Source organism: Podarcis bocagei (assembly GCF_964188305.1).
Source record: "Podarcis bocagei genome assembly, chromosome: 4".
Classification (NCBI taxonomy): Eukaryota; Metazoa; Chordata; class Lepidosauria; order Squamata; family Lacertidae; genus Podarcis; species Podarcis bocagei.
In genome coordinates, this window is record NC_138128.1 from 49,953,422 (window position 1) to 49,966,972 (window position 13,551).

The window sequence follows — 13,551 nt, forward strand, 5'->3', positions numbered from 1 at the left end:
GTCATCTGGGGGTCGGCAAAAGCTCATTACTACACGGGTATTACGTCACCATTCCAGCTGGTGTCGATGCTGAAAGGGGAAGGGACAAGTCAAACTTTTCCTTCGTGTTTTTCTTTCAACCCAGCACGCAAACTGCAAAGCACAACAGTTTTTCCAGAAGTGAGCTGAGCCAACTCTCTCCACCCCACCCCTACGCACATACCAAAGTTCAGCAGCCACACTGCTATAGACTTATCTGCCCAGAGCAGGTAATATGGAATATATACCAAGTCTGCCTTAAATGTGGTGGAGAGAACTGTTTATGCGGCATGGTAGGGACTGATTTCTTCCCCTTAAAAAGTTACACACAACAGCAGCCAGGTTTGGACCAGTCCCTACTCCTCTCTAGTATATAAAAGCATCAGGAAACAGATGCTGACATCACCTTCCCCATTTCATTTTTAATTTATACGACAAATGCCACTATGATTAAGGCTGCAATCCTACACACCAGCGGTAGAGAACATAAAGCCTGTGTCCCTGTCTTGTTCCCGGAACCCTCTTCAGATCACACCCCATATCCCCATGCCACACCTCTCACTGCTCCCGATTCACCCTGCAAGTGTTGTATTTGTGTGTTGCATTTCGCGAGTCAGGATGTGCTTTGGCAAGAGGAAGGAAAAAGAGAGAATGGAGCTGACTCTAACGGTGTTTCAAAATGAGCTGCTATGTTGTTGTTTTTAGGAATGCTATTGTTTTATTGCATTGTATTATATTGTAGTTTTGGAGTTTCGGTGTTGGGTTATCTATACATCTTGAATGCATTTTGTAAACCACTTAGAAATTGTCTTAAGCGGTGGGTGTATCAAGACATTTTGCAAATTACACAGAGATGATTAAACAGCCATATCCAGACTGGATGTAAAATAACAGCAACAACCATACAGCACTTTAGCTTTAGAGGAAGTTGGAGAGATTCATGTTCTGGCCCGTGAACCTCAGAGGAGGAGCTTGGCATTCAAAGCTGAAGAACTGTCAAATGTGACGGGGTCAAGCACAGTTCTGGGAACATACCTGCTGAGCCATCAAACCCGCAGATGAACTGTCTTCGGCAATCACAAGGCGCACTGTACTCACTCTAGAAATGAATAGTGAAAAGAAAAAGGGGAAAGTGAGCCTAATGATGCACAACAGCAGAGAGAGGCACCAAGAGCAGCAGAACATGCTTCCTGAATTAGCTGTGCTGCCCTATCAGGTGCTCTTCCAGATGCAAAGAAATACTGAAAAATCTGAACAATCTCTTCCTCTGCACAGCTGGTGAGAATCCCAGACATCTGGTGGGCACCAGGCTGGGGAAGGCTGCCTTCATATAATTATTCCACTGAGACATTTAAACCTCCATGTTTATTCGTCATTTGTTTACTTCAGATCTGCAGTACTTTTTCCTCCGACATTTCTCACAGCGATCATGTTTATTTCACTCTTGACCACACCACTGTCCAGCCAAACAAGTCAGGCCTTTGATGTGGCAACACAAGCGGAAGAAACGCCCCCAATATCTTCTGATCCTGGAAGCTGTAATAGACGATATGCCTCAAATCTGTAACCTTTGCTTTATTTTACTGGCATCCTCTAACTGGATTTTATGAGAAGTACTCAAAAATGGGTGTCTGCCTAAAATCTCCTCGTTAAGAATTTCAACCACTGACAACAAGCTGCTCTGGCCTTGATTATAAGCTCAAAGCAAAGAAGCCTAGAAGTCTCCACTGCCGGCATGTATCCCATGCAATTCAGAACTTAATTTGCTAAGGCAGAATCTACTTTTTCTAAAACTATGAGAAAGGTAGCTTTTCAGCTCTGATGTTCACAGACCAGTGCAGTCACAATACTGGCTCCATGCAAACAGTGGTTTGCAAACTGAGGCAACCTAAGGAATGCATCCTTCCTACTCTTCCTATTTTCCATTTTCTTGTTGGCCTGAATCATGATTTACAGTGATATTTTTATCAACGCTAATCATGCTTCAACCTAGCCAGGTACCCTTCAACCGAGGCTAGTACGGCTAACCACCATCAGCTTCCATCCAGCCCCACAAATAAATTATGAAATTAAGTATATATGCTTACTTTGCGTAAGATAACTTTGATGCTGTGAAATGGTAGGTAGCCCTACCACCACCACCACCCCCACTTGAAGCCTTGCTGAGGAACACTGGTAGAAAATCAGTCAGGCAGTTCATTCTTCTTCTCCCCCCCCACCCCTTAATTCATTATTACGTTTTTATCCCACCTTTCCTTTAAGGAGTTTAAGGGAGCCATGCATTGCCAGTCCCACCCTTTTATCCTCCCAACAACTCTGCGAGGTAGGGTAGACTAATAGATTGCGAGATTTCCCAGTGAATATAATAATAATAATAATTTGTTATTTATACCCCACCCATCTGGCTGGGTTTCCCCAGCCACTCTGGGCAGCTTCCAACAAAGTATTAAAATACCGTGGTTTGTTAAACATTAAAAGCTTCCCTAAACAGGGCTGCCTTCAGATGTCTTCTAAAATTCTGGTAGCTGTTCTTCTCTTTGACATCTGGTGGGAGGGCGTTCCACAGGGCAGGTGCCACTACCAAGAAGGTTCCCTGTAACTCCCTGGTTCCCTGTAACTTGGCTTCTCGCAGTGAGGGAACCACCAGAAGGCCTTCAGAGCTGGATCTCAGTGTCCAGGTAAAACGATGGGGGTGGAGATGCTCCTTCAGGTATACTGGACCAAGGCCATTTAGGACTTTAAAGGTCAGCACCAACACTTTGAATTGTGCTTGTAAACGTACTGGGAGCCAATGTAGAACTTTCGAGTGAGTTTCGTGACCAAGTGGGGTTTTGAACCCAGGACTCCTTGGTCACTCTGTCTACTTCAGCACGCATGTACTTGTGTCCTGAGAATCAAGGCTTTAAACCATGTAAATGGGGGGACATGGTTTTGCTGAAGTCATGGTATGCAGCAAATCAAGTGGATACAAAATAAGGAGGGGTGGGTTTCTTCCTGTCCATTCAACTCTCTGAACAGAACAGAACAAACCTGATAAACTTGCCCAGCAGGAAAAGCATAATGTGAGCTATTTGCATTACTGCATTCCCTAAAGCGACACAAAGAAATAAAGAATCTTGCAGGTCATATTCCAAGATCCACAGGAACATATTAAAAGTCTCACAAGTGTAACCAGAGCTACAGAGAAGCAGGCTGAGGCAGGAAAAGAAGCACCTGTAGCAGCTGCAAAAAAATAAAAATAAAACCCTCTTGCCTGCAGCAACTTGAGAGCAGAATAGCTTTGTGCGTGTTTGGTTTGCTTGCTTTATTAGATGAGGAACACTGCGCACTGGCAGCTGGAGGCACTGTTCTCTGCATACAGCATAAAACGTGGACAATGGAGTAGCCATTAATCCTGGAGCAGGGCTTTCCACGTGGCTGCCCCCCTTTTGCCCCACTACCTGCACCTTCCGGAAACAACAGAATATATTTTTTGTTCCCAGTCAAAGAAATGGGTCTTAACCACGAGTGTCTGCTTTCCTAGGGTTTCAGTCTTGTTTTAAATGTATTTGCTGATTTTGTGTTTAATAATCTCATATGTAAATTGCCTTGAGACGGCTGTTCAGAAGGTGATTAATAAATGGATAGTGGTAGCTGCTGGGGGACAGGAATCTTACTGTGTTCCCGGCCTATTTGTGGGCTCCCCTAAACATTCCCACTGTGAGAATAGAACACTGGACCTTTTCACAGTGTGCATCACCTTGATCTAGGTTTAGGATATGGTGGCATAGAATAGGGATACCTCTACATATTAAACATGCTGGGCTAAAGAAACTTAATCTTTAGCTCTTGGCTAAAGCTCTTGGAGCACGGGGGAGGGAAGATTTCTACCGACAGAAGACAATTCTGCTGAATCCCATACCTGGTGTGCATCTCCGGAGGGTACAATGTAGGCTTGGATCGGTTCTGGAACATATTTGGAGTTTCTCATTGCTTGTCGAAGCAGATGAAGCAGCTCTGTAGTCTTCTTGGGAGCCATATTCCTATTTGGAATTATATATTTTTTAAAAAAAGAAGTCGGAGAGTCCTGTGGATTTCATACCTAAATATTTCAAATATGTAAAAGAAACTCCATGGTTTCCAACCAGAACCTGCAAGTGAACTCTCTTTCTCCTCCCCCCCCCTTTCTTCTCCCACAAGCAACTTTACTGTAGTACAGTTTGACCCCACCCGCACTCGGCCAACTTCCAGGACCTTGCATTTGTAATGATGAATCTCTTGGCAGTGGATGCCTCATGAGTGGCAGATTGGAGGAAGTACTGTTTATGGGAAACTTTAGGAAACGAAGCACAACAGATGCTCTGAGGCATGTGAGAAGGGCAAGGACATCGAACAGGAAGGAAGCAATTCACAAGCTGCTGCTGCTCTCAGTTATGGGGAATGTTCCTAGAGCTTCTCACTGCTTCCTATGTGCCATCGTATTATAATTTACTGCCAAGGACAGCCAGTAGGTTCCACAATCCCTCCTTTCTCAGCAACACGTTTCCCAAAGGGAAAGAAAACGTTTCATTTTTCCAAGTTTGGATCTGGCAGCCCTACCCTTGCAACTTTCCATGTCTCCTTCCCAAAATCAAAGTAAGTGTGGTGTAGTGGTTAGTATCTTGGGCTACGATGTGGGGAACTGGCAGTTCAAATCCCCGACAAGCCATGAACCTTTGATCAGCCACTATCTCTCAACCGAACCTCCTTTACAGGATTGTTGCGATGATAAAATGGGGAGGGAGGAAACATGTGCACTGCCCTGTGGTTCAGTGGAGGAAAGGCAAGATATAAACAAAATAAATAGAGAAATAAGAAACATGGCTTGTTGAGGAAGTGTATTTAGATAAGACGAGCATAAAAATATTCTTTGGGCAATTCATGTGTCACAGATCACAGATCACCCAGAGCTACCATCTTACTGGAAGATATGTCTATATTTTTATTAATTTTTATAAAATTCATACCCTGTCTCTCATCATAGATGATCTGGCAGGTGTAAAACCCTTTCTTTCTAGTTATCATTATCATTTATTTATATGCCACTTAATGCCAAAACAGTCTTGGGTCGGTTATCCCAGAAAGCAGCACACGTTGATCATCTCTATCCCAGATTACAATTCAGGATTACAACCCTTTTTGGTACCATTTGTGCATTCCCAAATGACTCCATTACCCAGAAGACTGTGGTTATTTTGGACTATTCCAGTGCTGGTGGAATATTTGCTATACAAAATCATGCAGGTCCATCTGCAGATTAACCTGGGCTCACATCTACATTATTAATTTGGCACTCACAAAGAACAGTGGATGCTCATTCAGATATGTCAATTAACATCTGAAACGGGGGAAAGGGGAAACTGGCATATACAATAAGCAACTTCACACTGGAATTGGCACTGAATCAGCAGCTACTGAGTCACTAATATTCATTCAGCACAACACAGAAGCTACAAGATCATTCTTCTAATTAGGAACATACCATCTGGTCAGGGTGGGTTACCATTTTCCAAAAGGGACCAAGATTCTATCTTTGGAAGAGCTATTCTGCGGAACAATGTTCAGTGAGTACAGGGTTGTTTTTTATTCCAATATTGTGCTGGGGGCGGGGGGAACTGTGCCAGTGGAAATTTGTTTTTCTTTACACCACTTAAAGAAACTGGAGCTCTTTTGGAATAAGATCAACCACACTGTAGCCCACGACCATATCACCAATTTACTGAATCCCTCCATGGGGATTCTATTGGAACTTGCAGCTTGCCTTGGCATGAGGACATGAAGCCATTGCTGATTGACGACAGTGGCTGGTGCCCATCGGGATCCGTAGGACAGAAAACAGAGAGGCCATCAGTAAATGGCGAGTAGAGCCAACTAATTCTAGTTTTGCCCCCCAATTTTCCCCTGCTGAGTTCTACAAAGGCCGGTTGAGGGGGAGGGGCTGGCATAAGAACAGCCTGCTGGATCAGGCCAATGGTCCATCTAGTCCAGCCTCCTATCCTCACAGTAGCCGTCCAGATGCCAACAGGCAGGATCTGACTCTCCCCTCCTACAGTTTCCAACCAGAGCATAGCCATCATGGCCTAGCAGCCATTGGTAGCCCTATCCTCCATGAATCTGTTCAGTCCTCTTTTAAAGCTATCTGAGTTGGCGGCCATCGCTGCCTCTGAGGGGAGAGTGAGTTGCAAAGGTTAACTATGCACTGTGCAAAGTGCTTTCTTTTATCTGTCCTGAACCTTCCAACATTCGGCCTCATTGGATGTCAGCAAGTTCTAGCGTTGTGAGAGAGGGAAGGAAACTTTTCTCTATCCACTTTCTCTGCGCCGTGTATAAATGTATGAACATCTATCATGTCTCCTCCTCTCTGCCTTTTCTCTAAACTAAGTAGTAGAAAAAGAAGTGTTTGGATTTGATATCCCACTTTATCACTACCCTAAGGAGTCTCAAAGCGGCTAACATTCTCCTTTCCCTTCCTCCCCCACAACAAACACTCTGTGAGGTGAGTGGGGCTGAGAGACTTCAGAAAAGTGTGACTGGCCCAAGGTCACCCAGCAGCTGCATGTGGAGGAGTGGAGACGCGAACCCGGTTCAGCAGATTACGAGTCTACCACTCTTAACCACTACACCACACTGTAGTCACAAAGGCCGCATCCTTTCCCCACAGGAGAGTCGCTTGATCATTTTGTATGCCTTTCCTTAACTCTTTCCAACTGCACAATATTCTTTTTGTGGTGAGGACAATATGCTTCTTGAGGACTGCTTGTAATAAGGAAGGCAAGCAAGTGGGACTGCTGAGGACACTGTTGGATGAGGCAGTGTCTCATTTGCCCTAATGGACCGGCCTCCTCTGTCGATAGAAATTCAATAACAGATGGCCTTGCCTGCATGTCACCAGGCCACCATCTTCCATGGCCATTGATTAGCCACTAAAATAGAAAGGGCCTTCAGCAGCCAAAGCCCAGTATTAAAAATGGGGTATGCTTGCTGCATGCTAACTAACCCTCAGCAAGAGTACGGCACGTGGCCAATAAATGTGACTGAAGTGAAATTGTGAAGCAAAAATCAGACCAAGGCATTTAACTTCAATTGTCCAACCAGAAAGGAGGATTTGGGATCAAAAGGCAATGACATACTCCAAAACTGTGATCTTGACACAGCAAGGTCTGAAACAACTTGACAACTGAAACAACTGTAATGCATGACAGTAGCTTTTTAAAAAAAAATAGTTCAGGAGTGCACACAAGTAACAAATTTGCTCTCATTAGCCCACTTTTGTGGGTATTTTTTAAAGCACATCTGCTTTGGGGAGGAAAGGTATCCCATTAAAAATCAAGTGTAAGTACCATGAGGCTGGACCTAGTTCCTGTGCTATTGCATTCACAGTTGCAACGCTTCAAAAATGTCACAAGCATTTCTCCAGTGTGGTTCGCTTTTGAGGGCCAAACTGCATGTGACATTGGGAGACCTGTAATCAGATCTCCTGTGTTTTTCCCAAAGGTAAAAGTTCCGTATTTTTCACACCATAACATGCACCTGACCATAACATGCACATAGTTTTTAGAGGAGGAAAACAAGAAAAAAAAATTCTAAACGAAACAGTGGATGTATGGTTTTTGTGGTTCATGCTGTGGCCACAGACATGTGATCTGACGGTGAGTTTGGGGTAGCCCAATGCAAAAATCCTGAGGATCCATGTGGATCCATGCTTTGTAACCACGTTTTTGCACCACTGCGGCCCCAGGCAACAGTGGGTGCGTGATTTTTTTGGTGCAAGCTGTAGCCATGAACATGCTATGTGATCTGATGGTGAATTTGGGGTGACCCAGTGCAAAAATCCTGAGGATCCATGTGGATCCGTGCTTTGTAACCACATTTTAAGTGGGGAGGGAAGGAAAAGCACTCAAGGGACAAGGAACACGCGTGGGGTGGGTGGAGAAGGATGCTGTTAATAATGCAGAAGAGGGGTATAAGAGGAGAAGGCTCCTCTCCTCTCCCACTTTGCTCCTTTAAAGGCTCTGCTTCTCTCCCTCCTCCCCGGCTCGCTGAAAAAACAGCTCCGGACTCTTGTAAGCGGCTCCTCTCCTCTCCCGCTTTGCTCCTTTAAAGAAGCAGGCTCTCTGTCCCTCTCTCCTCCCCACTCAGTGGCTCTTCTCCTGCTTTGCTGTTTCAAAGCGAGCCACGGAGGAGGGAAGGAAGGAGAACCATGGATCCTCTGCTCACGACTGCAGCAGATCCCCCCGCCATCCGTAGGCATTCGCTCCATAACACGCACAGACATTTCCCCTTACTTTCTAGGAGGGAAAAAGTGAGTGTTATGGTGCGAAAAATACGGTAGATGCATTGGGGGGGGGGGTTGGACAGAAATCAGGACTAGGGGAAGGGGTTAACCCTCCCCCCAAAGACACATATATCTTTTCCAATCTAAACTTCTGTCCCTTGAAAAGCTGTGGTGCAAAAGCTAATAATAATGAAGAAAGAGCAAACTGTCGCTCCAACACTGTACTGAAAATATTGCCAGGAGAGTGTGCACGTTGTCTCCCACAGGGCAAATAGCTTTAGATGAGGCAGTTCTGATCAGGAAAATCCCCTGCCTCGCCAGCACTGTTTTCCCAATCCAATGCTTTCCTCTTCCCACCCCCGCCCCAGCTGCTTTTAACAGTGTGTGTCATGTCACACATTTAGTTTATTCCTGAGTCTCTAGCCCACTTGTCTGTAAAATATCTTTATGAGACAGGTCACTGTCTCAGAACTTCCTGAAAAGCCTCTGGTGGCCTGTCTAGCCAATACTGTATTATTCATACTGTCCTAAACCAGCTCCTTATATCCTTATTGCCAAGACAAAATTCTACTGCCAAAAAAACCCCCTTAATACCACAGTTAAAAAAAACAATCAAACAAAAACCACAGCAATGAGGACTAGAAGGTTTATATTTCTAAAACAGTTAGATTCCTCACAGGGTTCCTCACAGCCTGCAAATCACTCTCTCACTTTAGATCTGCCCAGTTCCACAAGTCCTCACTTATGTTTCCCTATATTAGCTTCCCTCTTAAAGAAATCAATCTTAAGGAAACAAGTCCTTCAGAACTCAAGGGAATGTATCTCACAATATTAAGCTGTTTTGCTCTCTTTTTTTCTAAATAAAGAAACCGTTAGAGAACCAAGCAGTAACAATTTTACTTTTTCCATGGAGAGCTAAGTACATTTTGGTTTTGTTTTAAAAAAGAAACTTGTTCATTCTCATTTTATCTGTGTTGTGTGCCTCATTCCTGACTTGAGAAGACCAGACCTTCAAACTGTGTGTCCATAAGATCTTTGGCACAGTCCTACTCTAGCAAAACAAAAGGGGGGGCTGCTCTTTTTCTCCTCCCTTCCATTTTCCTTGGGTGGTCATTTATCCAATTTCACTAGATTCCCAATGGTGCCATTTACCTCCATCACTTTGACAACACTAAATTATAGGCAAGGAGTAAGTTTTAATTCTTTCCCTGCTATCATCTGCCCCTGTGGTATTCAAAGACAAACAAAGCTGGAATTAAACGACATTTTCTCATCAGTGTAAAATACTGCCTCAGTTTAAAGGACAGAACCACAGTCTATACATGCCCCCCCACCCCGCATAAAAAATACCTGTCCTGGTTAGTCCTTCCTTGGAATCCTGGGTTCCCCAGCTTTGGACAGCACAAACACTATTCAGCTCCTTCCTTGCTCTTCATTGACTCAGCAGTGCCTGACAAAGCAAAGGGCAAAACTTCAAAGGTACAGAGACTTTTTGCCACAAAAACCCTTCCCTTCCCACAGTGGTTAATCTCAAGCAGCGATCCTTGCAACGATAGGATTGTTCTAGTTGCAGTTCACAACACCAGAACAGAAAGCATTGTGCCATAGTGGAGGGGAGAGGGCTGCACTTAGATCTGGGCTCAAACCAGTCAGCTGGCTCAGGGTCGTGTGAAACTTGATGATTTTTATCATAATCATCATCATTAAACTCCAGCAGGCTCCAGGGTGGGTTACCACAATTTACAATTTGAAACTCAAAACAGATTACAACCAGAGGATTAGGGTGGGCCCTTTAATCACACAAGTCAGGGGTCAAAGGCCAGGGTAAAGAAATGAAAGTTGTATAGCGAAGAAGCCAGGCACACCTCTGTGGGAAAAGAATTCCACAATTTAGGGGCTGCCACAGAGGATGCCCCCTCCCAGGCCATCACACACACATACCCAAACTTCTGAGGGAGGTAGAACTCCCAAGAGGGACGCCCCTTCCTCACAGAGCTGCTATGAAGATACACAAGATGGTTCCATTTATGTTGCTCTGAACAGCTTGATAAAAAGGTAAAGGGACCCCTGACCATTAGGTCCAGTCGTGGCCGACTCTGGGGTTGCAGCACTCATCTAGCTTTATTGGCCGAGGGAGCCAGCATACAGCTTCCGGGTCATGTGGCCAGCATGAATAAGCCGCTTCTGGCGAACCAGAGCAGCGCACGGAAACACTGTTTACCTTCCCGCCAGAGCGGTACCTATTTATCTACTTGCACTTTGACGTGCTTTCAGACTGCTAGGTTGGTGGAAGGATCCAAATTGTGATAAATGTCAGCAAGGTCCAGGCCATATGTAATCAGTTTAGACTTTAATTCTGGAATGGCTACAGATTAGAAAACATAACGGGGGACGGCAACACTTGCAAGGAGGACAAAGTACATTGTAGTCGTGTGCACACATGTGAGCTGTTGGGGGCGGGCAGGAGTACAAGAAGTTGCTCATGTACCAAAAAGTGCTGACCTGGCGTTCTGTCTGCAGGAAGAACTTCAAAAAAGAAATGAGTCATTTCTCAGGGGCAGAATTTGCACCCAGGGCTCTCACACCATAACCACATTTAAATGGCTGCAAAGAACACATTTTCTTTCTTTATCAGGCCTTTCCTCCAAGGGGCTCAGGATGACTTACAAGGGCCTCCCCACAAAAGCAACACCCTCAAAGGAAGGTGCCTTGGTTAAAAGATTGGGTCATCCAGCTCAGTAATGTCTTCATCCTGACTTGCAGTGACTCTTCAGAGGTTTAGGCAGGACTTTCCCTCCAGGCCTATAGCTGAACCTGATGTCTTCTGTATGTCAGGCACATCCTCTATCATTGAGCTACAGCTATTTGTCCTGTGGTGCAAGTTAGGCTGAGGAAGTGGCTGGCACACAACTACCCCGGGAGTTTTGCGAGACTTGAACCTGGATCTCTCCAGTCTTAGTCCAGAGCTCTAAGCATTATGCCACATAGGCTAACTAAGCTAAAATAGCAGTGCACCTGTTTAATTTGTGTACCCTGTTTTTTTATTTAAAACCATCAAAGCTGTTTTCAACAAGACTATAACTAATAAAACCAAAATAATCAATATTTTGGTATGATTATTTATGTTCTTAATTGTTAGGGGTTTTCTGCCTTGTGGGGAGGTTGGACTAGATGATCTTTATGGTCCCTTCCAACTCTACAATTCTACTATTCTAACCAATTGAACAGAATAGAATAAATAGTAGCTAAAAATAGCCCTACACACTAATATTATTTCTGTATTTTATTTTATTTATTTATCTATCTATCTACTGCCTTTGTATACCTGCAATGAAATGTAACATACTAAATGGGATGGAAGGGAGGCCTATAAATGAGTAATAACAGAAATAAGGTTTAAAAGACACACACGCCACAAAAAGCATCTTCAGGAGCTGGTGAAATGAGCTCTCTGTTCATAGCTTCTCCTCTTCCACCTTCCTTCAGGGTGCACTGAGGGTCTTTAAGTAGCCCCTGGGAAAATAAGTTCTCCACAAAATATCCAGAGTATATAAAATAGCTTATTTATGAAACTGTTACTATGGCAGCTACATGGGCATTCAGGAAATGGGTCCCCAGGACTGTACATTAGAGAGTTCTGTCATTAAGACACGTTCTGGCCTACATAAGCAACTTACAGTCCAACCATACATGTTTCTTCAGAAATAAATCCCACTAAGTTCAATATGTTTCAATAGGCAGGTGTTCACAGGATTTTAGCTTGAGGCATAAAGCTTTTCACTGAACAACCTGCCTTTTGCAGGTTCACTACTTCAGAGAACTCTGTGAAGTACCTGGGGCCCTGAGTTTAGAAGTGCTGACTTCATACAAGTCAAGTGTTGCTTTTTCTTGTTAGAAGACTAGTTAAGGAATACTAAACCAATGCTAGAATACAGTGTGTGGTCAGTATGTCTAAAATTCTGTTTGCTTCTCAGGTGCATACACACCTGAAATCTTGCATTATAACCTTGACAGAACAGCTTTTTTTTTTCTTGTTGCTCATTATTGTAAAAGCAAAGAAAGCTTCTCATCTGGCCCGTCAGTCATACTCAAATGCAGTTCCACTTTCATTAATAAAACAATTGTTCTTAAGAGAGAGCTCATATTTTCCTTCCGGCTCCATCAGCTGCTTTTTAAAAAACATTTCCTAACAAGTGAAAGCACAGAGCAACATTTGGGGGGGATTTTTTTTTCCAGGAAGTCCCATGCAGCCAATGTTCAGAATATCCGTTGAAGGCTGGGATCCTATTGCATATTTACTATGGAATAAGCCTCAGTGAACCTATGGGGATTTCCTTCTCAATGAAAATACACTGGATTCGATAGATGCACACCACGCCACACTCATACATATGCATGCACACACTTAATAAGTCTGGTCTGCACCTGATGAAATGAGCTGTGCTCCAGGGAAGCGAAAATGTGCTGCTCTTTTAAGATGCCACAAGACTCTTCGTTTGGGCTTTGCGCAGAGATCAGGGGGAAATTAAAGCCTAGCCATTTTCTTCACAGCCTGAAATGCTTTATTTTATCAGTTTATTTCAGATTGCTGGAAAGCCGGGTCCTCTGTTTCACAGAGGTCCCCTGCAATGCACCAAGCTGCAGTTTCCGCGTCCCTTCTTTTCCCCTGCTCTCCTCCCGGGCGCGCCACCCCGTTTGTACCCAGCGGCCATCCTGGCCCTTCGGACAGCTCACCTGGTCGCCTCTGCTGTTTTGCCTCCCTCACTTCAGCGCTTCCGGGAGGCTGCCATGCAAATCTGACGTCTCCAAACCCCGTGAGCCACCGAGGCCGGGGAAAGGGAAGGGGCGGAGCAACCTCCGCTTCCGCGCCAGTGACGTCGCGGCGGCGGCTCCCATTCATGCTCGCCGCCCGCAAGAGGAAAGGAAAGCAGGAAGGGGGCTTCCCTTGGCTCTGGCATTCTGAGCTTCTTCAGTTATTAGCTGGTGTGCAAGGCAGAAGGAAAGAAAAGTCGCCCGGGGAAATTATTTTAGCCATTTCATAAGATCTAACACACCGCTTGATATTTAACGCCCCTCAAAGCCGCTTACAAAAAAAAGATAAATACAATTTTGTTATAAATGTTTAGGGGTATGTGTACCCCCAGAAAAAAGCACTGTTTATTACTGTATGTAATACATGGGCATAGCCAAGATTTTTTATTAGGCCTTTTGTTAGGGGGGCGCAGAACCTCAGCTTGCTA

At 44.5% G+C, this 13,551-nt stretch overlaps 1 protein-coding gene across 1 annotated transcript in view; it reads right to left on the minus strand.

Moving 5' to 3' along the window:
* Positions 1-13,169, minus strand: part of XPNPEP1 (X-prolyl aminopeptidase 1) — a 36,277-nt gene extending 23,108 nt beyond the window's left edge. Inside the window, exons 1-4 of the mRNA XM_081192016.1 lie at positions 13,046-13,169; positions 9,662-9,761; positions 3,920-4,040; positions 1,054-1,117 (exon numbers count right to left, since the gene is read on the minus strand). Of these exons, the coding sequence (XP_081048142.1) occupies positions 1,054-1,117; positions 3,920-4,036 (181 nt within the window). The 5' untranslated portion in view covers positions 4,037-4,040; positions 9,662-9,761; positions 13,046-13,169. The remainder of the gene's footprint in view (positions 1-1,053; positions 1,118-3,919; positions 4,041-9,661; positions 9,762-13,045) is intronic.
* Positions 13,170-13,551: the final 382 nt, after the last annotated feature.